The sequence below is a fragment of the Myotis davidii genome, unplaced genomic scaffold, assembly GCF_000327345.1.
Source record: "Myotis davidii unplaced genomic scaffold, ASM32734v1 scaffold44, whole genome shotgun sequence".
Classification (NCBI taxonomy): Eukaryota; Metazoa; Chordata; class Mammalia; order Chiroptera; family Vespertilionidae; genus Myotis; species Myotis davidii.
This window is the reverse complement of record NW_006299705.1, coordinates 5,510,340-5,535,054: the sequence shown is the minus strand read 5'-3', so window position 1 is coordinate 5,535,054 and position 24,715 is coordinate 5,510,340. Positions and strand designations below refer to the sequence as shown.

Below are 24,715 nucleotides of genomic sequence, written 5' to 3'. Positions count from 1 at the left end.
TGGTGCCGTGTCACGTATAGAAATTTTTTTATATTTGCAACCATAGTAAAACAAAGACTTATATTTTTGATATTTATTTTATATATTTAAATGCCATTTAACAAAGAAAAGTCAACCAAAAAAATGAGTTCGCGTGTCACCTCTGACACACATGTCATAGGTTCGCCATCACTGGTTTATAATGATTACTCAAGTCACTATAATATTAATTATGCTCAACACATTCTGATAAAGAAGAGTTGCACAGTGTATATTTTAGGAAAATTTTCAAGAAAGGGAATATATAAAACATAATTGCTTTAAAAGTGTTAAATATCAATAATCTAAAAAATCCATCTGTGTAGAAAGCTCCATTCCTAGTAATACCAGAGAAATAGGGTGTTGATGTAGTTAGTTGGCTTAACAATGAAAGAACCCGATTCCAAGACCCTCTGTATAATCTAAATCAGTGGTTCTCAACCTTCCTAATCACGACCCTTTAATACAGTTCATGTTGTGGTGACCCCCAACCATAAAGTTATTTTCGTTGCTACTTCATAACTGTAATTTTGCTACTGTTATGAATCATAATGTAAATATCTGATATGCAGGATGTATTTAGGCAACCCTGTGAAAGGGTAGTTCGACCCCCAAAGGGGTCTCAACCCACAGGTTGAGAACCTCTGATCTAAATAATCGAGCACAATAATTGGATTCAGTTCAGTTCCAGATGATAGCTACGGCCTCAATCTCATCTCCAAAGACTCACAAACACACACAAAAACACATCAACAATTTCCATATATAAACTTTATTGCATTTGACATAATACAAAACTTTAAACATAAAGAAGAAAATGAAAATATGCACCTTTTACAAGTCAAAGAAAAGCAAGTCTTAGCATTTGGATTGGTTTGCAAAAAACAAAACAAAAAAGAAAACCCCCAAATATATTAGAGGTACAAACTGTGCTACAGCAGGTCTAAAAGAAGTTGTACAGAGTCCTTTTGAAAAAGTTAAAACTATTTCCAAGGTTACTTTTCATATTTAAATGTACAGGCATTAACCACTTTACAAATATTTACACAACCCCAAACAACCTTAATAAACACTGTAGCTTTTTCAGCAGCCACCATACTTCTTCATGTGAAAAAGAAACACTAAAAAAGTATCTTTACAAACACTGAGCTTTTATTTATAATGATTTTATGTCTTACCCTAAAACATTGTATTAGGGACTTACTGCCTAAAAATTCCAGTTGATTACAATCCTATAATTGCACACAGAAAAAAATCTGATATGATCAATAGGTAATAATCTCAACTTTGACCTTTCAGTTTCTGTTGTTTCATGTCACATGGAAAATAAAAGCACAAAATGGGAAGTAAAGCTAAAATGCATATTGCACTAAGCTACTATAAAGCATAAGGGACTTGATCTTTTCAAAATGTCTACAACGAATTTATTTTTTAAAAACAATTCACTAACTGCTGTTCAATACAGAGTTAGTGCTCATATTACTACAGTGCAAAATGTACTGTTGTCACAAAAAATTGAAAGCAATCTCGAGTACATCAAAAGCATCTGAGGTACTAATGAAATGCTAATACAGACACATACAGCCTCTATCCTGGAATCAAGCGAAGACTTAAGGCAACTGTCCAGTATTTCATGCCTCTGCAGTGATTTCATTGAAATAAAAGATTTCATTTTGCTTCAAGTAACTGAATAATTGACTTGACTCTTCACTTTACTAGACCAGACAGGCAATAAACTATCTACTGAAGATTATACTTTCCAAAATTCCACAAATCTTTTCAGTATTAGCATGTGGTACAATTAACTGAAGTTATATCAAAAACCTTTTATTTGTTCAGATAGTCTCCCCAAAAATATTTTATCTGATCACCTGAAAATTCATGCCATAATATCACTAATCATCAATGTAAACATTTTCAAAAATACATCTCTAAATCAAAGGGTTTTATTAGGAAATGTTATAATAAAATATGCAATCTTTATATAAGTATGTCCTCTTAAAAATAAAACATGAAAACAAGAACAATGAAAAGAAACTATGATGGAGGTAAACAAAATGCATTATGGTATTACTATTGTTCTTTATTTATCAGAAGAATTTATTAAGTAATAGAGGCCAGTCATCTTTTCAGGACAGCAGCTCTTAAAGGTAGTATACTGTTCAAATCTTTTTTGTTTCTCAATCTGTGCCATGACTGTGAGAAGAAGAAAAAAATCATTCTTAAAACCTAAAGTATGTGCAGAACAATACGGAACAGAAAGTTACTAGAATGTTAATAGTAGTTCTCTCGAAGTAGTAAAATTTGGGGTGTTTTTTTTTTCTTCTTTGTGTTTTTATCTCCCAAGTTTTTAACACAATACAAGAATTGTTTCTGTCATCAGAAAAGAAAATGTTATCTATAAACTCAATACCTGTGTGGCTTCGATTAATCGTATAGGTGGTAGAAAAAGACACAATTAACAATATTCACATTTATTCACAGATTTAAATAATTTCATCTAAAGCAGCAAGGTACAAGGTAATTAAAACAAAATCTTTGAGTTTGAAAGAATAAGGAAAGACTACTTAAATTATCTGGTTGACTATTTGGCATCTAGCAAGCTTTTTCAATTCAAAATAGTATTTATGAAGGTGATAGTAAATCTATTAAAAAAAACTTTCTTTATGATGCTAGAAAAGACAAATAAGTTGAATTGGTAAGAAGAAAAAAAAAGGAACTGAAGCACCCTAGCTGGTTTGGGTCAGTGGATAGAGTGTCGGCCTGCGGACCAAAGAGTCCCGGGTTCGATCCCGGTCAAGGGCACATACCTTGGTTGCAATCTCCTTGGGCCCTGGCCCTGTTCAGAGGCAACCAATCGATGTGCTTCTCTCCCATCGATGTTTCTCTCTGTCTTTCCCCCTCTCTCCCACCCTCCCTTAAAATCAATGAAAAAATATCCTCGAGTGAGGATTAACAAAACAAAAAAAAAGGGAACTGAAGAAAGCTCATCCATCAATAAGAATAGCTATGCAAGCAATACTGTTTTTGAGTATTCAATCTAACCTGACAAAAATATTCCCTCTGGAATATGTTTTGTCCTGCAGAATTCCATTCATTTAAATTTTCTATTCTGGTTGATAATTGAGAGGGCCTAATTTGAAGAATAGTTTGTAATATGATACACTTGCATTTTTAATTATCATCAAAATAAAGTCCACTTGTATGTCTTGATAATAAAAAGGTATGTCTCCAAAATGATCGTCACAGTCGCTGATCTTTTTCTTCTATGAAGCATTTCTCCTGTATGTCTCATAGTACATATTTTTATCAGTGTGTTACTACATTGTACTGCGAAATTCCTTGAGGACTAAAACCCCACCTAGCAAAATTATGGATGAATAAATTCATAATGTGGACTAAAGAGCTAAGGAATAAACTACAGTGTGTGTGTGTGTGTGTGTGTGTGTGTGTGTGTGTGTATGTACATATATATGACCGAAGTTTGTGTGTGTGTGTATATATATACACACACACACAAACTTCGGTCATATATATGTACATACACACACACACACAAACATATGTTTTTAACTTCTCAAAATATAAACAAAGATAAAATGAGACTCAAGTTCCTGTTAGGACATGCAAAAGAAAAATCATGGGGGGGGGGGATGGGAGATATCTATAATACTTTCAACAATAACAGTAAATGAATAAATAAATAAATGAATAAATAAATAAATAAGCTTTCTTTTAAGGTATAATAAGTTCCCCAATATTTTAGGAGGCAAAGAAGGCCATTAGGCTTTAGTTTCATTTTGAGAGTTTAATAAGTCACTATGGAAATAGTTATTTCCACAAAAGTGAAAGCCATGTGAATGGAAACAGAAGGGAAAGTATATCTAAATTCAAGTAATAAATTCACTATCGTGCCACATTAATGGCTTCACAACACAGAAACCAGGGCTATTCTGTCCAATTACTAGTACATATGTATTTCATTTTCAAAGCACACTAGTCTACTAATGCGTTTAAGAGTTAATCTAATATACTGTTTACCTTTAAAAATTGATCCTTTATCATGTCAAACTTCTGCTTTTCATGTACAGCTCTGGCAGTATTTGTTCCATCAAAAGGTTCTGCAAAGGTAAATGCACATGTAAACAAAAAATTATTAAAATGAAAGCTTCAGTTTTTTTATTTGATTGAACTATATGAAACTGTCAATACTTGACAGTTTTTGACCTAGAAAATAGCAATTACATATAATTCAACCTAGTATCTTATTAGATTTATCATATTAAAAACAGTTTCATATAGCTATGCACTGTCTAATAAGGTAGAATGAATTCAAGTGAGGATAACTAAAAATGAAGTCATTAGCATAAGTATGTTAAATCTAAATCATGAAAGTGGATAAGATTTCTGAAGAATTACAGTGTCAAAAACCTACCTACCTTTAAGAAAATAAAAATAAGTTAAAGAATTAAAGTTATCAAAAAGAATAAAGCATTGTATCTGAGAGAGGTGGTTAATGTTAAGTATCACAGAAAGATAATTTTAAATTTAATTTGAGTTTAAAAGACCACTGATTTGTCAAGCAACAGAAAGGTCAATCCCTTTGAAAGTCTAAACATCGTGAGGATAGAAGACAGTGCAGACAGTTATGGTGTGAGTGGATGGTTTAGAAAGATACAGTGAGAACAGTGTAACTGGTATAAGAAATTTGGCAGTGAAAAAGAGAGAAAAGATACCAAGTAGAGAAGACAGGAAGAAAATGAAGAGTTTTAGAGAACAGAACATTATCTTCCACATCATCCACAAGAGGGAAGAGTCCATATATACAAACAACAAATCCTATATAATAAAAGCCCAGCGACCATAACAGCAGAACGACCAGAATGACCATTTGACCAGTCACTATGAGGTGCACTGACCACCATTTGGTTTTTTCAGCACCGGCCGGCAGGCTCTGATTGCAGCAGCGCCAGGACTCTTGGTCCCCCCCCCCCTCGCCCCCCGCCCTTAGACTCCGATTTCCCGAAGGCAAACTGGGAACCTGGGTGGGTGGTGGCGGGGGAGGGGGGGTGAGGCCAGCTGCCGGCAGCCGGAGAAGATGGCCCTGATCGCAGGCTAAACCTAGGGACCGTACCCATGCATGATTTTGTGTGCTGGGCCTCTAGTGTCTTACAATATTGAGAAGACAAAGAAACTGAAGATAATAGTGAGAAAAGGAGGCTAACAGATGGGAGAGCTGAAATAATGCCAGCAGCAGGTAAAAGTTACTCGAGTTTAAGAATTTTGGCAATAAAAAAGAGGGGGGGAAGTACTTAGAAGAGGCAGTAGATGAAGCCCAAGAGTATTGATAAGAACTATGTGTGCCTTTTAAAGCTGAGACCTGGAAAAAGGGTGAAATCCAATGGAGAGGTTAACTTTACATTTGTAATACAATCTAAGCAGGCAGGCCCATCATTTTAAAAACTCCTTTTGTTTCTTTATTTTTTGTTTTATTGCTTAGAAAGGCTATTTTAAAAAGGAGTTTACTGTCACAGTACTGTTTTTTTTCAAAGAATAATGCCATATGCCAAACTACCAGGTCACATCATACATAGCACTTTACAACAGTCAGTGTTTCTTTGAATCAGTGATAGTCAACTATATGTAAATTAATTTTAGATAACAGAATATCTCAGCATTTAACTTTTAAAGTAAAATCAATTTCTATTCATAAAAATCTAGCTTGCATTAATAATCAGTATAAAAGAACTGATTTTACTTCAATATAAGAATAACGTTTCCATCAATTACAAGCAGGAGGGATGCATAAAGACTGCTGAAATCTTACCAACTAGAAACACTAAACACCTAAATTCGTGTTTATTATTTTCTACAAATAAAAGTTTTTAAATTATTTTTAAATATTAAATTAAAATCTTATAACTAAAAGACTTGTAAACCACTTCAGAATATAAATTTATTATTTTATAATAATATAAGCTGAACTTATTTAAGTAATTCTCTCAGTACCATGATGATAACTGAATGACAGAGAGTAGTGGAAAAGCTACCTTCTACACAGATGTATTTATTTCTCCATTCAATACCATCAGGCCTGGGAATGGCTTTGGCTTCACGAACTGAAATCATTTGACTGTTCCAGCTATAAGAAAACATTAATCATGTTAACTATTTTAATTTCCCATTTATTATTTTTATTATATTAGTAGGAAGGCCTCCTCTGATTTCCCAAACAATACTGAAACTTGCCTCAACCCTCAGCAACACAATCCCCATTTCCATTTCTCTTGTTTCTCCATAGCACTGTTAGTCTAACGATTTGCTTAGTTATTGTTGTTTATAGTGTGTCTCCAAGATATTAAATTATTTCTGTATTTTTTCATGTTCAACTAGTTGTTTAGCACAAATTAGGTACTTAATACTTATTTATTGAATAAATTAATCAATATAAAAAATAAGGAACCCTGGCCCCATGGCTCAGTTGGTTGAAGTATTGCCCTATATACCAAAAGACGGTGAATTCGATTCCCAGTCAGAGCACATACCTAGGTTGTGGGTTCGATCCCAAGTTGGGGTGCATATAGGAGGCAACTGATAAATGTTTCTCACATCAATGTCTGTCTGTCTGTCTCTCTCTCTCTCTCCCTCCACCCCAGTCCTCACTCCCTAAAATTAATATCAATAAAAATATATATTTAAAAAAAATTAAAAATAAATAAAAGAAAAATGTGTAAGCAAAAAATATAAAAATTATATTCATTATTAATACCTCACTAAGAATTCTTAATTTAAGAAAAATTAATCTTCTTGTGTTATTTTCTGATTTAGTCAGTAATTTATGTTCAGGTCCATATCTATTTGTATGATTTGGAAAAAAATTCTGAAACTTTCCAAAAGAAGCAAGTAGTTGCTGGTTCAGAAAACAAAATTAATACTCTATGAAAACATTAATACACTGTGAAAACATGTATTACTACATATGGATGTAGCAGCTAATAATGAAGTTTTACTCAAGTAAAATAATTTTATCTGCATATCTGAAGGTAAATTGTCCAGTCTTTAGTAATGTATTAGCATTACATTGTTGTTTCTTTTGATTTCTTTACAATTATAATAGTTTGTATAAGTACTATTTTCTTTTTTTCAAGAATTATTTTAACACTTATGACTACTAAGCCTGTATACAAGAGAAAATGAGTTTGGGGAGTAGCTGGTATCTTTTTTACAGTGCTATCTAGCTTTCTCCATCATTTCAGTAAGAAGAGAAAAGACCATAGTTTGGGACCTCCCAAGTCCAACACTTTCTATATTTACTAGATAGAGAAACCATCTATACTAATAAAATGGTAATATGCTAATTACACCAGACGTCCTTCCGGACAAAGTCACAGTGGCGGGGGCTGAGGCAGAGGCAATCAGGTCGGCAGGGGAGGGCAGTTAGGGGGTGATCAGGCTGCAGGGGAGGGCAGTTAGGGAAGATCAGGCCAGCAGGGGAGCAGTTAGGGGGACAATCAGGCTGGCAGGCAGAGGCAGTTAGGGGCGATCAGGATGGCAGGCAGAGGTAGTTAGGGGCGATCAGGCTGGCAGGGGAGCAGTTAGAGGCATTAGGCCAGCAGGCAGAGGTGGTTAGGGGTGATCAGGCAGGCGAGCGGTTAGGAGCCAGTGGTCCCGGATTGCAAGTGGGATGTCTGACTGCCTGCAGGATCAGGCCTAAACTGGCAGAGGGACATCCCCTGAGGGGTCCCGGATTGGAGAGGATGCAGGCCGAGCTGAGGGGGAACCCCCCAACCCCTGTGCACGAATTTCATTCACCGGGCCTCTAGTAAGAAAAGAATATAATAGTGGATTCAGTATGGCATTTATTTCTGGAAAACTGATTAATTTCCATGTTAAGTATTGGAGAAAATATTGCATCTCGTGAAGTTTGATCATTGAAAAGAATCCTTAAAGTATAGTTTTCTACATTTTCTTATCAAGAGTACAGTTCAGAAACAAAATTAACACGTTAAGCACCCAGCCTGTTTGTCTTCCAGACGGAAAGTATAGTGTCAGTCACTGGTGATTGACATGGAGCTTAACGTGTTGAAAAACAAACAAAAAGAGTACAGTTTAGAAATACAGGGTGAGGCAATAGAGCCCAGCTGGTATGGCTCATTGGTTGAGCATCGAATCATGAACCAGGAAGTTAACAGTTCAATTCCCAGTCATGTCACATACTTGCCTGGGTTGCAGGCTTGACCCTTGTATGGGGCGTGCAGAAGGCAGCTGATCGATGATTCTTTCTCATCATTAATGTTTCTATCTCTCTCCCTCTCCCTTCCTCTCTCTGAAATTAATAAAAACATTTTTTTAAATACAAAAATAAAGTTCATAGACTCTCCAATATCTGAGTCTATAATATTTAGAACTTTTGTCTTGCTAAACTACAAAATTATTACATCTATATTTTTCTTTTTTTAAAATTCTTTACATTGAAAAGTATTACATATGTCTCCTTCTCCCCCATTGACCTCTCCCAGCATGCTCCTGCCCCCCAGCACAGGCCCTCACCCCCTATTATCTGTGTCCATTGGTTATGCTTATAAGGAAGCATATAAGTCTTTTGGTTGATTTCTTACCCCCAACCTCCCACTATTTTTTTTCAAGATTCCCTGAGTCACATAATTCTTTTTTCCCCATATTTTGTCAGTTCCCTTTGCCCGGGTACAGTTTTAGAAGTCTGGTTTCATTATGAGAATTTTCAGCAGCAAAGTTTAGGAGAAAGTTATGGGTGAAATAGATAAGAACATCTTAGTAATTTTTAAATGGCCATATAAATTTCTGCAACATTTGTACCATATACTCAAGCATCTCTTAAAAGGCACTTAATTCTGTCTTCAAGTATAGAAAATTTTTTAATTGAACATTTCAAAGTTCAGAAGAAATCATTACAAACATTTCTAACTTATCAGAATTTTTAACAGCACCTAGTTCATCACCATGACTACATTCTTGGCTGTGCTCTCTACAGTCGAATTTCTGAAAATATCTGGTATGAAACAATAATGCACTTGAAAAATGCTCTATATGATGAGAGAGTAGAGGAAGATGGCTCGTAAATCGTGTATCATCATGATAACAAATGCATACAAAAGTTCAAAACCTTTTTCAAGCATCAGCATCCTAGCCAGTATCATTTGGCACAGCAAGCTAGTTTCTGTCAATGCTAAACTAACACACAAATGGGACAACTACCATCTTGGTTCAATCCAACGAAGCAGCGATTTTCAAGGTGTTTTTATGTAGGTGCTCTAATCTTAAACCATACACATGGCAGAAATGTAACTTTCTACTATGTGTATCCTTTTCCTCTACAAACTTCTCCCAAGCCTTAATTTATATGACATAACAGACCATGCCAATATGGACTAACAAATTAGAGTGTGTTTTGTAGTCAGGCCCCAGTTTTCTCACTATCTGCTGTATTGATATGAGAAGGTTCACAAATTCCCCCTAAGCTTGACAGGGGGTTATTTTAAGGATTAAATGAGGTAATACATGGGAATCACTCAGCATACTCTAAAACAGCGGTTCTCAACCTGTGGGTCATGACCATCGGAAAACACGTATAGCATATCAGATATTTACATTACGATTCATAACAGTAGCAAAATTACAGTTATGAAGTAGCAACAAAAATAACTTTATGGTTGGGGTCACCACAACATGAGGAACTGTATTAAAGGGTCACAGCATTAGGAAGGTTGAGAACCACTGCTCTAAAAGGACACGAAATAAAGAAACATTCACTAAATATTAGCTATTTTGTTATTCCAATATCTGAACTCTACAGTAATCTTTACAGTTTATGTCCTATGTTTCATATAGTCTTAAATCTTTCTTCATCTTTATATTAATGAAGGCTCCTTCCTTTTTATCCTTGTTGCCTGGACTTATATGTAGGTCATTTTTAACCGGGACTATCATAATTTCATTCTTACTGAACTCCTTTCTTCCAGCACTTTTCCTACTCCTTTTCTTAACCTTATTCAGCAATTTTAGTAATCTTAAGGATCTTTGAATCAGGTCTACAATCTTACTTTATGCTTCAAATTATTTATTTATTTATAAATATTTGTCAAGTACCCACTATCTGGCACTGAACTAGGTACTAGAGAAATAACTTTAACTAAACAGGTTCAAACAGTCTGGTATAAGCTTTACTTTGAGAAATTTAAAAAACATTTCATCTTTCACGCCCTATGTTTCAAATCATCACATAGAAGTCAATTTTCTTTAAAGCTAATACATCATAGTACATAAGACAATATCAACATGTGGTAAAATATCATAGTTAAGAGTGTGAATTTTGCAATCAAAACTATTTGAAATGCTCCCCTTACAAGCTGTGTGATCTTACTGCAAGTTTCTTAACCTCTTTATATGCCTCACTGGTAAAATGGGCATAATATAATACCATCTTATATGGTGATAATGTAAACTGAATGAGATAATACATATAACCTGTTTAGAATGTTTACCCCACCTAGTAATAGCAATTTATTACTCTTACTATTATTATCCCCTCTCCAAACCTCTTTAGTGTGGGATTCTGTGGTCACTGTATTTCTCTAATTTTGTATAACTCCTAAGTCCTTTCTCCTTCTCCTTCAAGCTTTCTAAATTGATCAGAAGAGCTGCAAACATCCCCTAATCCTATTCTATGAACTAAGAACTCCCATAAGAACTTTCAGTTATGTCCAGTCTAGTTATATACTTTAATCTTTCATATTTATACATTACTGTCAACAAAAAACATGGAAAAGGATTATTCCTTGATTTGTATATCATATACTACAACTATTAAATTCAGATATCAGGTATTAAGTAAATACTCTTCCAATTTGTCACAGCTGTATTTTTTACTACAAATTTTCAGTATTTAAAAAACAGATGTTCCAAATGATATAGTACCTACATATGACCAACATAAACATTTATCCAGGCCCTACTATGAAAAGAGGCAGCTAAACATAAAATGGGATCACTAGTGAAAGCAACTAAAACTAGGCTTAGTGAGCTATAATTTTTTTAGCTAGGAATATGAAATCTACTTAGTATCTAATAATTAATCTTTAGATAATAACTTTTATAAACTATACATTTCTGGACAAGTTTACAGCATTGAAATTGACAAGATAACCTTTTGACCAAATTTGTAGCATTCACTTATATAAAAATGAATAAATGCAATTTGAGGTTTCACTTACTCAAATTCCGTAGCATAATACTTAAGAAAGCCCAGTAAGAGGTCCCCAAGATTTGATTCATTCTTTGAGAGGTAAGGAGGAACATTACATGGAACTTGATGTACAAGGTGCAGTTGTATAGCAGGACTAAAAGATTCCTGTCAGGAAAAAAAAGGGGACGAAATGTAAAGCCATTTAAAACGTACACTAAAAACTTTATAAAACCTGATCTAAATAAAGTGCTCTGAAAAAGAGAGAAGAAATTTTTTTTTATGTTGGTATTTTGGAAATTTGAAGGTTTTCTTACACGTAGGTTTACCAGGGTTTGGAGTAGGCCCGAAAGTACCTGAAAATCTAAGATATTCTAATCCTTGGCTGAGATATAACAAACAATGGATCTGTATGCTAGCAAAGATTTTCTAACTCATAAATAAAATGTTACTGTAATACATTTAACATATTACATGTTACCGAAACTCCATGTAATAACACAGAGATTCCTTTACAAATGTATCTCCTTTTTAATTATTTCTATAAGAAGTAGTTGCACTTTATAGAGGTTATATCAAGCACCAGGTAAAAGAGCTCTTTCTAACTGCCAGTTAAAATTTCTCTCAAAGGCCATAAAAATAACTTTAATAAATAAATAGTACCTATACCAATTAAAAAATTTTTATTTTGTATCTTAGAGGGAAAAGAAGAGAGACATCCAACATGAACTGAACTTGAAAAGACAAAGAGGGCAGGGAACAGAAGAAAGGAAAATACCAGTAAGCAATATTCAGCAAACTTTTACCATAATATTCATAAACATTCATTTTCATTTGCTTGTAATCCAGGACTAAACAGCACACCTCTTAAAAAGAATACTAATGGGTACTTATTCTTTTTGCCTATGGTATGCCATTCATTTTCATATTTAATCTTTTCTCTAATAGCAGCAAGTTCTGGCTCTAAAACACACTAAATGAACTATACAGCTTCAAGTAGTATATATCTGTATGCCTGAAAATAAAAGAATTTAGTAAATAATCTTGTTTTTCACTGCTAAAAAATAAATTCCAATTTTGCAACTGGCTGCTTGCCCTAATCCAGGATCTGAAAAAGTAGGGAAAGGACAGCTGGTTGTTAAAACTATTTACAAATAAAGAAGAAAATGTTTTCTAAGGTAGTTTGCAGTGCCTTCAAGAAGGGTTTTCTATACTACCCGTTGCCATCAAAATAGAAATACTTTTTTTTTCTTCAAAAAAGCTATTGGCTAAGGCAGCAGAATGACAACTACACTTAACATTCCCAACTCTAACAAATCAACCTTGGGTTTATTGATATCGATTAAATTAGTAATGTCTAAATAACTCAAGATAACTGCATTGTAATACAGAGAATTGGGGTATTGCATCTATTTAATGGTAGTCATCAAAAATCATCACTAAAAAATTAAGGAGCAAGAAAATTTTAAGCTTCCCTCCTCTACCCCATTATCTATAACTAAAGGCCTAATGCACGAAATTTACACAAGACCAGGCCTTCCTTCCCCCAGCTGCCAACACCGGCTTCACTCTGCCACCTGGGATCCAGGCTTCCCTCTGGCCGCCAGCATGCACCCAGGACCCGCGCTTCCCTCACAGCCCTGGCTTTTGTCCAAAAGGTCGTCCAGCGGGACATCCAGTTTAATTAGCATATTACCCTTTATTATTATAGATTCTATCAATAATTTTTAATCACCAGAAAATGATTCTCTCAGAAGAAAACTCTATTCCAAAACCACAATTCATAATGTTGGGACTCCTAAATTGACACTTCCCTTTCCACTTCTAACATATTTAGTATTACAAGTAGAGATACTAATAAGAAAAAAGCCTCAATTTACAATAAAGAGTAAAAGCAGAAGGAAGAGCAGGTATACTGCCTCTACCACCTTTTGTCTCTTATTGTTATGTGTAAAAAATTGGACTTAGGACATTACTTAAAATTATAAAATTTAAATATTACTTTCTGGGAAATTGAAGACAAAGGTATAACAAGTTCATGTAGCAAGGAAAATAAAAGTGGGTCACTGTTTAATATCTTCAGCTCTGAAAACTACTTACTAATTTTAATTTCTAGCACCTAGCACAGTAAGCATATAATTTATGAACTGATGCTAAAATAGAAATTATTTTCTTACCTGAAATTTAACAGTTTGAACTTCCTTTAAATTTTTTATTTTGTTCAGTAATTTAAAGAAAAGTATCAGCAATTGTGAGATTAAAACTGAAATAGTGAGACCTAGTCTATAAAAATGATCAAATGACCTTGGACCAATTTGGCCAGTCTCCTCTTAGCTCCACTGTTCTTTTTCACAGTCATATACAAAAGGGCCATATACATACTGAGGGAGATAGATAGATTAGATAGATAGATAGATAGATAGATAGATAGATAGATAGATAGATAGATAGAAAATAAATAAATATCAAAATCCAAAAGAAGCTACAAGTACTAGTCAATAGGAATTCCATTTAACCTTAAGAAGTCCCCATTTTTGGTTCACATTACAGAATAATTCTCTGCTTTAAGAAAAATTTCATCTAAGATTTTTTTTCAAAATGGATCTCCCCCACTGCAGTTATGCTATTTTGGACATGATGAGGGTGGGTAGAATTTACACTAACCTATTAGAAAGCACATAAAGAGCCAAAAGGGAAAAAAAGGTATCCTTAAAATTACAACTTAAATTCATGGAAAAGCAACTTAACTGATACAATATATAGTAATATCTATTTTTTATTTTACTTACTGAGTTTTAGAGAGATAGGGGGAGAGAGAGAGAAACATCGATTTGTTCCACTCATTCATGTATTCACTGGTTGATTCTTGTATGTGCCCTGACCAAGGACTGAACCTGCAACTTGGCATATCGGGATGACGCTCTAATCAACTGAGCTACCCAGACAGGGTTATAACATTTACTAGCGGCCCAGTACACAAAATTCATGCAGTTGGGGGGGGGGGGGAGTGTGTCCCCCTCAGCCCGGCCTACACCCTCTCGCAGTTTGGGAGCCCTCAGGGGGGATGTCCAACTGATATGGCAGGAGCTTCTCCTGCCTCTGCTACTGCACTCGCCAGGCATTGGCCCAGCTCAGGGTTTCTGGCTGAGCAGCACTCCCCCTGTGGGAGCACACTGACCACCAGGGAACAGCTCCTGCATTGAGTGTCTTCCCCCTGGTGGTCAGTGCACATCATAGCAAACAGTCATTCGGCTATTCAGTCGATTTGCATATTAGCCTTTTATTATATATGATGATGATTTTTGGATTACTACTGTTTCATTTTTTAATGTAGAGAAGACTTTTTGTTTGTTTTTTATATGGGGAGTTTTATTTTGTTCTTTTTTTCACTGGAAAGACATTTGTATTACTTTTTTTAAAAATATATTTTTATTCATTTCAGAGAGGAAGAGAGAGGGAGAGAGAGATAGAAACATCAATGATGAGACTCACTGATCAGCAGCCTCCTGCACGCCCCCTAGTGGGGATCGAGCCCACAACCTGGGCACGTGCCCTTGACGGGAATCGAATTTGGGACCCTTCAGTCCGCAGGCCGACACTCCATCCACTGAGCCAAACCAGCTAGGGCTATATTACATTTTAAGGTTATATCTTATTTTGGGCTTCTCATAACCAAATGTGTAATGAATCAATTCTAAATGATATTTAAATGCTGATACTTTTAACAATACGTATTTTCCATTTCTCTCCAATCAATGCCAAGGTAAGGAAAACTTTGAAAGGCAATCGCTTGAAAAACATCTGAAAAGTTTCACTGTTTTGTCAATACAAAACATCTTCTGCCATATTCTATTATGGGAAGCTGTGCCCATAATTTCTTACTTCATCTTCAAAGTTTGAAATCTGGACAATTAAAGACCTTCTGGAATAAATTAGATTGGCTAAACTTTTTCTTGGTAACTTTTCCTTTAAAAAATGTGTAAATGTAAAGAGTAAGTAGAGATATAGAGTAAGTAGAGTTTTGCCTGAATCAAGAACTAAATAATATATTGAAGTTCTACCACGCTTTCTTTATTGTATACAGGTCACCACCAATATGGTGATGTATGTTGGAAAACTGATCACTAAATTTCCATTACATTATATCACATTTTAGTGAGATTTTTAAAGTTTTTTTTAATTTTATTTTTTATTACAAAGGGTATTACATATGTGTCCATTTTTTCCCCCCGCCCTAGACAGTTTGACAATCTGTTTGAGGCAGCTCTGCCTCTGTATCTATTATTGTTCAAAAGTTTATAATGGTCTCTATTATCCATGAATGAGTGAGATCATGTGGTATTTTTCCTTCATTGACTGGCTTATTTCACTTAAATATAAATAAGTATTTAACATAAAGTATGAATACTATAATAAGGTGATTAAGGCATAAACTTTGGAGTCAGACTACCTAGGTTTGAAACATTGTTCTTCTATTAATTAAATGAAGTTACCCAGCTTTGCAAAGATTCTTCATCTATAATATAAAGAAAATAGTACTCATAGGGTTGTTATAACGATTAAATAACATAATATATGTAAAGCTTAGCAGCAATAGTATTACCTAAATATTCATAACTTAATATATGCCAGGCATCATCACTATTTTAACTGTACATTTATATAATAATGCAGTATGGTTAGGTCCTAAAACTTATAATGTATTATTTCAAAATTAACTTCCTTATGCTTTTAAAAATTTAAGTAATGTCAACTTTAAAATAATAGTTTTAGTATCATTTTATTTTTTAATATATTTCAGAGAGGAAGGGAGAAAGAGAGAGAAACATCAATGATGAGAAAGAGTCATCTGTGTCCCGACTGGGAATTGAACCATGACCCGCTGGTTCATAGATCAATGCTTAACAACTGAACCACGTCAGCCACGGTTCATTGTCATTTAAAAAAATAAATCTTCACCAAAGTATTTTGTCTTTTCAAAGGTATTCAGTGAAAGCTTGTTTCATTTTTCATGTTTAAAAGCATACCCTAGTACAATTGGGAACTCATTATAATAGTTCTTCATATAGCAGAATTTAGTTTTGTTTTGGTTTTTTTTGTTGTTTTTTTTTAAATATATATTTTATTGATTTTTTTTACAGAGAGGAAGGGAGAGGGATAGAGAGTTAGAAACATCGATCAGCTGCCTCCTGTACGCCCCCTACTGGGGATGTGTCCGCAACCAAGGTACATGCCCTTGACTGGAATCGAACCTGGGACCCTTCAGTCCGCAGGCTGCCGCTCTATCCACTGAGCCAAACTGGTTAGGACAGAATTTAGTTTTTAAAAGGAGGAAAATAAGATATACAAATGCCAAAAGGTTGTTGTTATAAATGTGTCCTCTAGAAGATGACCCACCACAAACTAGGAAGTCCCACTACAGCAAAGCTCTCTTGCAGTAAACCTTTCATTACCCAGCACCTTGCATGTATGTATTGCAATTATTGCAATAACTGAGGTTCAAAAACAAGATCAGTTCTTTTCAATTATCAAGGATTAAATTATATTTAATTTAGGTTCTATGTCAAGTGTATCTATTATATTTTGTGATACATACAAAATAAGTAAGTTTTTTGAATGCTGACCACTAAAGCTAGATACTATGTTTTTCTTTATAATATGACCACTTAGTAAGTTTAAAAAACTAACAGGTAAAAATTATGTGGTTTCAGTAGGTTGGTCAAACATTCTAAACAAGTAGCTTAAATAATATTTTCAAATAAAACCAGGAACAAGGCTGACTATGGAAGAAAACAAAAATAGTAGGACTATAAAACAAGGCAACAGAGAATTCTGGAAAGAACACAAAAAATGGAAGAAACAAAAGTATTCACATACAATGTATTCACATACATTGCAAATATGTACATTATCAAGGTTTCTCTAAACTCAAACAGAGAACATACTAAACTTTTTCTAGTAGGTACAGTTCATTTCTTGAGTATTTCCAAATTGCTTCAGCAGGGTTGTTATTATGCACACAAGAATAGAGTACTATTGTTACCTCTTTTGCTTTATTACTTAATAAAATCAAATGAAAGATACAATGATTATCCGATTGTTCAATTTCTTAATTTCTCCCCTCTGCTTTCAAAATATACATACATTGGATGAAAAACTTCTGAGTTAACTAACTAAAGAAATGCTGTAAAACTGTATTTTAAGAAAACCAGAATGAGTCCAAATGGGACTAATTTAACTCCCATTAGGGATAATCATGAGCTTCATGCACAAAATTCCACCATTAAAAAAATGACCAGATTGTCTGTCAATAACAAAATAAATTATCAGTCTTCTGAAAAAGTATATGAAACATTTTTAATGTTCTAATGGCCAATGCTTCAGTCTATAGAGAAAATGGTATCAATACTTAGAAGGTTATGTAACTATTACTACTTTTATATTTACATTAACACTACATAAATAGTCCCACATATACTGGTCACATTATGTATTATAATAATTTATAAGAAACACTTACTGGGTATATTTTTTGGATGGATGGAAGGATGGGTTCAGGTAGGGCTATAAAAAAAGAAAGTTTAGAGCTTCCATGATTCATGTAATTCATTTTACAAAACAGTAATTTGTCAGCTAAGGCCCTCAGATATGAAACTATAAGGGTTTCTGCTAAAAGTCAACAGTTTCCATATATTTTGTGAAGTTAATTCTGATCCCTAAAAATTTTAATTCACAATATATCTAAGTTGGCAATTTAAGGTTAATAAACTGTGCATATTTTAATGTAAACCAATGTTCCTTCTGTGGTTTTAGATTAAGCCATCAATAAATAGACACACATCATTTGATCCAACATCAGACACACACACAAAATAAGCAAGACAAGAATTGGTCTACAGATATTAAATGGACATTGTTAAGATGAATATAGCTATCAAAAAAATTTAAGTATAGTCCAATGATACAGTCCAACAATGGTTCTATCACAATTATGCCTTTATTATTTAATTTCTTCTAACAAACAATAATACTACAATTAAGATAGTTTCTGGAAACTGATCTACTGAAGAAAAGAAACTGGAAAAAAAATCTTCAACCGCATTACTTAATTTTTAAAAGAAAGCCTCAGCAATTTTAGAAATCTAAATCAGGAGATTTGAACCAACATTCTATAAATAAAATTTCATACAAAGGAATCATTATCTTCATATGCTACTATATTTTTAATTGCCATTCTTCACCCTTCAATAGTTTTACCCAAATCCAACTTCACTAAATTCATTAACAGTCATTTCACATTATACAGTAAATGACATTAAAGGCAAGGTTCCCAATATTCACAACATAATAAATAACTTATAATGGTTTATGTCACAATACAAATATATTTATAGACTTCTTTAAGATTAAAGACCAATACAGTATCATATGATAAACTATGATAATTTAAGAATTAGAAATACATTGCATATAATTAAATAAACTTAGTAATAATCTTTAATTCATTTTCAACTGGCTATTTAGCAAAAACATTTTTAAATGACTTCTGGAATACATTAATATATATATAATCAACCATTATGGTCAACTTAGGTCTCCAACTATGCTTATAAATTTATAAATTTCTACCACATAGTATTTAAATTTCCCTCCTGTATCATGCTTCATTCCCAAGTTGAAAATTGGAATAGAATACTCTGGAATGTTCAGTGTATGACTGGAATATCAGAAAAAACTTGCTCATTACTTACCAAAATCACTTAGAAAACAAGGTTACATCTTTCCCCAGAGGCATTCAAATGCACAAAATAGAAGACCCTACAAATAAACTCAAGCCCTAGTCACTTTAATTCTAAAAGTCTCTATATTTGTACAACATTTTCATGGCTTTCTAATAATTGTTATAATATAGAAGTTAAATTGGAAAATTTTATTAGAAATTAGTTTTCTTAATTAAAAATCTAAATTCCTTTCCTACTGAATTCTCATAATAAATTAAAATTGTAATTTAAAGAGGATAAAGAAAAGGTTACAGAGAATATTTTTTAAGTTTATCACATTCTAGAATTATAATTAGAATGCTAGGAGAGTAATACAAATACTAACCACTGGTTTAAGTAAGATCTTTTAATAGACAAAGAGTAATCTGGAAGCTTTTGGGGGCAGAAATATCATTCAGTAAACCTCTGACAAACATAGATTTAAGAACACTAGTTATAACAAGCAATTAGTATACTGTAGCAGTTATTTACTCATATATGTAGTCTATTACTGACTATTGAAATTCATTCTAGGAAGTGTTTTTAATCTTTTCAACCTTTCTACATACAGAGAACCTGTTTCCTTTATCTGTTCCTGGCAGAAAAAATATTAAAGCACTTAAGAAGTTAAAGGTAACTTAACACATTGTTTGCGGGTAGTTTCTATCGCGCGCTAACAGGTGGCGCGGGCCATTTTTGCTAATTTTTTGCGCAAATGGCAACGTTCAGTAAAATTACAATAACTTTAGTTTACGTATTTATACGTTACCCACATTCTACCGCTAGTCTATAAAAAATGTATTAATACGTGTCCCACGCTCTACTACACTGGTAGAACGTATAAATACGTAAAACGTATAAACACGTTTCCCGCATACAATGTGTTAAAAGTCATCTAATCCAACTATTCATGTATCAATGAGTATATTAAGGCCAGAAAGGCAGAATAACTTAGCTAAAATCATAAACATTAGTTCATTATGGTAGACCTTGAACTGCTCAATACACCTTGCAGACTCTTGTATGAAACAAAAGCAATTACTTATTTCAATGCCTCTAATTTCTTCTAGCAAGGAATGGCTTAAATTTGCCAAAGGACAGAGTTGCTGATGTCCTTTAACAAAGACCTAAAACCTAGAAATGGTTGATGATAGTACACTAATTACAAATCAACTCAGTAAATGGGACCACTCTGTTAAGAATAAAATATGTTTGACAATATCTAAACCAAATTTTAACATAATTTCATCACACTAGTAAAATACAATGTTTAAATTTTAAACTTCCTTACAAAATCACCTTGGGCTACCTGTGATTAAAGTATATTTTTCTAAAGAAGACCATCAAATTAAAAAGTATAATGTAACACATTGAGAGTGAAGAAATAGGGCACATACGGATGTTCACGAATGTTAAATGCTTTAGTCAATTCAAATTTTTAAATCACAACTACAACTAAAAAATTATGAATAGACAGTAGATGGTGATATGAGGTTTGTCTTATTATTCTTTAAATTTTGTAAGAAATATTTCTAATCTCTTCAAGTTTTAATAACTGTGAATTGTACAGAGTTCACTAAAAAAGCATCAAAAGTACCCTGGCCAGTGTGGCTCTGTGGTAGAGTGTCAGCCCAGGACCAAAATGTCGAGGGTTCAATTCCCAGTCAAGGGCATGTACCTGGTTGGGGTACATGTGGGAGCCAAGCAATCAATGTGTCTCTCACACATCAATGTTTCTCTCTCCCATCCCCCCTTCCTCCCTTCTACTATCTCTAAAAATCAATAGAAAAAATACCCTCAGGTGAGGATTAACAACAACAAAAAAGCCTCAAAAGTAATTCGTGTTTTAGATTGAATTGCAAAATTGGACACAAAATGATTAGTGATATGTAAAGTAGTATTAAAACAGCTAGCTAACATCATATGTTTCAAATCCTACTAGAGGAGCAAATCAGTCATCAAATTAATGTATATCTCAAATTAGTAATAAAAATACATATATTATAATTAGCTTTTTCTGATTAGTGATTGATAAAAATTTGATTCATTTAACTATTTTGTCTCACCAAGTAAAAAAAATCACCTGATTTCATCATTCAAATAAAAACACTCTTATTTAATATATATTCTAAAACATCTACAATTACAGTCACATATAAAGGAAACAAATCCTGCTATCCATAAGTAACCTGATAAATTTTAGCACATACCTTTTCAATATTTGTTATACATATGAATATATATATACGAACTCAAATATAATTAATTTTTTTTTAATCCTCACCCTAGGATATTTTTTCCATTGATTTTTAGAGAAAGTGGAAGGAAGGGGGGAATGGGGCGGGGGGCAGGGAGGGAGAGAGAGACATCAATTGGTTGCCTCCAGCACCAGCTCTGATTGGAGCCTGGGATCGAACCTCCAATCCAGGTATGTGGCCTTGATCAGGAATCAAACCCACGACCCTTTGGTGCACGAACCAATGCTCTAAACGCAGAGCTACACCAGCCAGTGCTAGTTACTATTTTTAAAATAAATTTGGTGTCATGTTGTATATGACTTAGTGTATCCTGAATCTTTTCTTATATCATTAAACATCTAAAAAACATGATTTTTAGTGGCTGTGTACATTTCACATTGGGATATACTATAATTAATTTAATCATCCACATTCCTAAAAACTTAGTATATTTCTAATCTTTTACTATTTCAACAAACACTATGAAAAACAGCCTTATAAGTAAATCCATGTAAGCATCCCTGATTATTACTTTACGACAAATTCCTAGAAATAGAACTACTAAGTCAAAGGATAGGAACATAAATACTACAACATCACTTTCTAAACTGTGGCAATACCATTAACTCAGAACAGATCAGATCCTAGACATCCTGGTAAATGGTCTTCTATTACAATAACATACATTTTCACCCTATCTCCATACTAGCGCACAGGGAATAAAAGCTTCTTTGACCAACAGGAAAATAATTTCTTTCCTATCTCAAGTGAAAAATAAAAAACAGGATGACTGGTATGTGAGCTTATTTTTACAGGTCTTCTGAACATTCATTCATCTGCCTCAAGAAAATGGTTCCACAATACAGTGGTGAAAAGTTCTTTGAATACAAAAGTGAACACAGAAAACTCAAAAAAAATAAAAGCACCGTGAAACTGCTTTTTCATGCTTTCCAGGGAGTAACATTTCTAGAGCAAGTATTCAAAGCCACAAAACAGAAAATATGGTCTAATGGACCTTAGATGTAAATGTTTAAAACAACATTATTTGAAGTAGGGTCAATAGGGAAGACACTATAATAAAGTTTAGCTGCATTTCCGTTTTAAAATTTGGGGAAAACCCATAATACTTACTTTGTAAGTAGTGCAAAACCATCAATACAAGACTATAGCTGCTTAAAGTACCACGACTGGCATCATTTATATCATGGTGACTTGCCCACTTCTTAATCACCAGTACTAATGGACGAACTCGATTTTCAACTGAAAGTAAAATTAAAACTTAAAAATTGTAAGAAGACATTATAGTTTCTTTTGAAAGTTTCCATAATTTCCCAGCTCCATGCTAATAAAAACAGTATCGCCTCCCTGTGCATTAAACAGTATTCACCATAAATGTATCTTACTTCTAAAGCAGTTACCTTTTTAAAAAGTGCTAATTATTAAAATTCATCTTATTGACCTTTAACTTTGGTAGTATATAATTTTAGTGAAGCAATATATTTTACATCTAATATAATAAGACATTATACATAAAAACAATTAAAGAGATGTCAGTATTTACTGCAAGCATCTTTTAAAAGGAAAAAAGAATGACAAATAAATGAAAAGCTGATAATTATTTGGAACTAAACAAAAACTTACGATATGCATAAGTTCGGAGAAGGAATGTGTTTCTTATTCCAACAATATTGTTTACATTCAAGTCGAATTCCACACAACTATTAAAAAAAGAAATAGAAAAACTTTAGCTCGGTACAAATTAAATTACCTCACTAATAAATAAATGTATATCCAGAAGTCCAACAATGTAAAAATAGCATAAGCCCAAAGGCCTAAGACCATAAAGTGAAGCACTAAAGAAATAAGAATGAATATGTACTCAGTATATTATTTGAATATGATTTAGTGTTTTAAAAATATAAAATGAGATTACTGTTGAAAAGATTCATAATACATTGATAAGACTCCAATTATCCTTTAACGGAAGAAATTTAAAGTTTTGCAATCCAATCTTTTTCAGACAAAAAGAAAATGTGACCAAAAACATTTCTAGACAAGTTATCCTACTAAGTTATACACTCTCAACTAATTTGAAATTACAGCATCATTTGAGGCCTGCTCCTCGCTGGCAAGTGGACATCCCCTGAGGGCTCCCGGGCTGCCAGAGGGATATCGGATTGCCAGCTTAGCCCCAATCCACCAGGTGCAGGCCTAAGCCAGCAGGTGGTCATCCCCTGAGGAGTCCCAGACTGCAAGAGGGAACAGGCCAGGCTGAAGGACCCTCCCCCCCGAAACCGAGTGCACAAATTTTTGTGCACTGGGCCTCTAGTTAACAACAGAGCAGATGAAGCAGAGGATTAAATCAAAGATTGGGAAGATAAGGAAACAAACAACACCCAATCAGAATAGCAAAAAGAAAAAAGAACCCAAAGTGAAGATAGCAGGAGCCTCTAGGACAACTTCAAGTGTACCAACATTCATATCATGTGGATGCCAGAAGAAGAGAGCAAGAAATTGAAAACCTATTTGAAAAAATAATGACAGAAAAATTCCCTAACATGAAGAAAAATAGACATACAAGTTCAGGAAGCACAGAGTCCCAAACAAGAAGAACCCAAAGAGGCCCACACCAAAGCACATCATAATTAAAGGGCAAAAGGTTAAAAAATCTTAAAAGAAGCAAGAGAAAAGCAGTTATTTACATACAAGGGCGCTCCCATAACACATAAATCAGTTGATTTCTCAATAGTAACTATGCAGGCCAGAAGGGACTGGCAAGAAATATTCTAAGTGATGAAAAGCAAGGACCTACAACCAACATTACTCTACCCAGCAAAGCTATAATTTAGAATTGAAGGACAGATAAAGAGCTTCTCAGACAAGAAAAAGCTAAAGGATTTCACTACCAAACCAGTATGACATGAAATGTTAAAGGGTCTTCTCTAAGAAGAAGAAAACAAAAAGATAAAAAATATGAACAAAATGGCAATAAATACATCTCTATTAATAAATGAATCTAAAAAACAAAATAAACAAGAACAGAAACAGACTCACAGATAAAAAGAACATTTTGACAATTGCCAGATGGGAGGGGGCTTTGAGGAATGGGTGAAAGGGTGGAGGGATTACTAAGTACAAATTGGTTGTTACAGAATAGCCATGGGGATGTAGAGTACAGCATTGGGAATATAGTCAATAAAATTCTAATAATTATGTGTGGTGTCAGATGGGTGTGACTTGTACTGGGGTGATCACTTAGTAAATTATATAATGTCTAGTCATTGGGCATACACCTGAAACTAATATAATAACATGTCAACAGTAATTGAGAAAAAATTTAAAAACTATTTTTTAAATTTTTTAAAGTTTTAACCCTCTAAAAAAAAGTTTTTCCATGAAAACACTGCCTAAAATAAAAACTTAACAACTTTACTTCCTATAGCTTTTAATCATAAAACTTAAAATCTACCCTCAGATTTTGT

The 24,715-nt window shown here is 33.6% G+C and overlaps 1 protein-coding gene across 2 annotated transcripts in view; it reads right to left on the bottom strand.

Annotated features, from left to right (window-relative positions):
* Positions 1–769: 769 nt before the first annotated feature.
* The window catches only part of PAPD4 (PAP associated domain containing 4), a 45,870-nt gene continuing 21,924 nt past the window's right edge, over positions 770–24,715 (bottom strand). For both annotated transcript variants that reach the window (XM_006775468.2, XM_006775469.2), the window contains exons 9-15: positions 22,875–22,951; positions 22,365–22,493; positions 17,757–17,800; positions 11,268–11,404; positions 6,069–6,160; positions 4,060–4,139; positions 770–2,214 (exon numbers count right to left, since the gene is read on the bottom strand). In XM_006775468.2, coding sequence (XP_006775531.1) covers positions 2,140–2,214; positions 4,060–4,139; positions 6,069–6,160; positions 11,268–11,404; positions 17,757–17,800; positions 22,365–22,493; positions 22,875–22,951 — 634 coding nt within the window. In that variant the 3' untranslated portion in view covers positions 770–2,139. The remainder of the gene's footprint in view (positions 2,215–4,059; positions 4,140–6,068; positions 6,161–11,267; positions 11,405–17,756; positions 17,801–22,364; positions 22,494–22,874; positions 22,952–24,715) is intronic.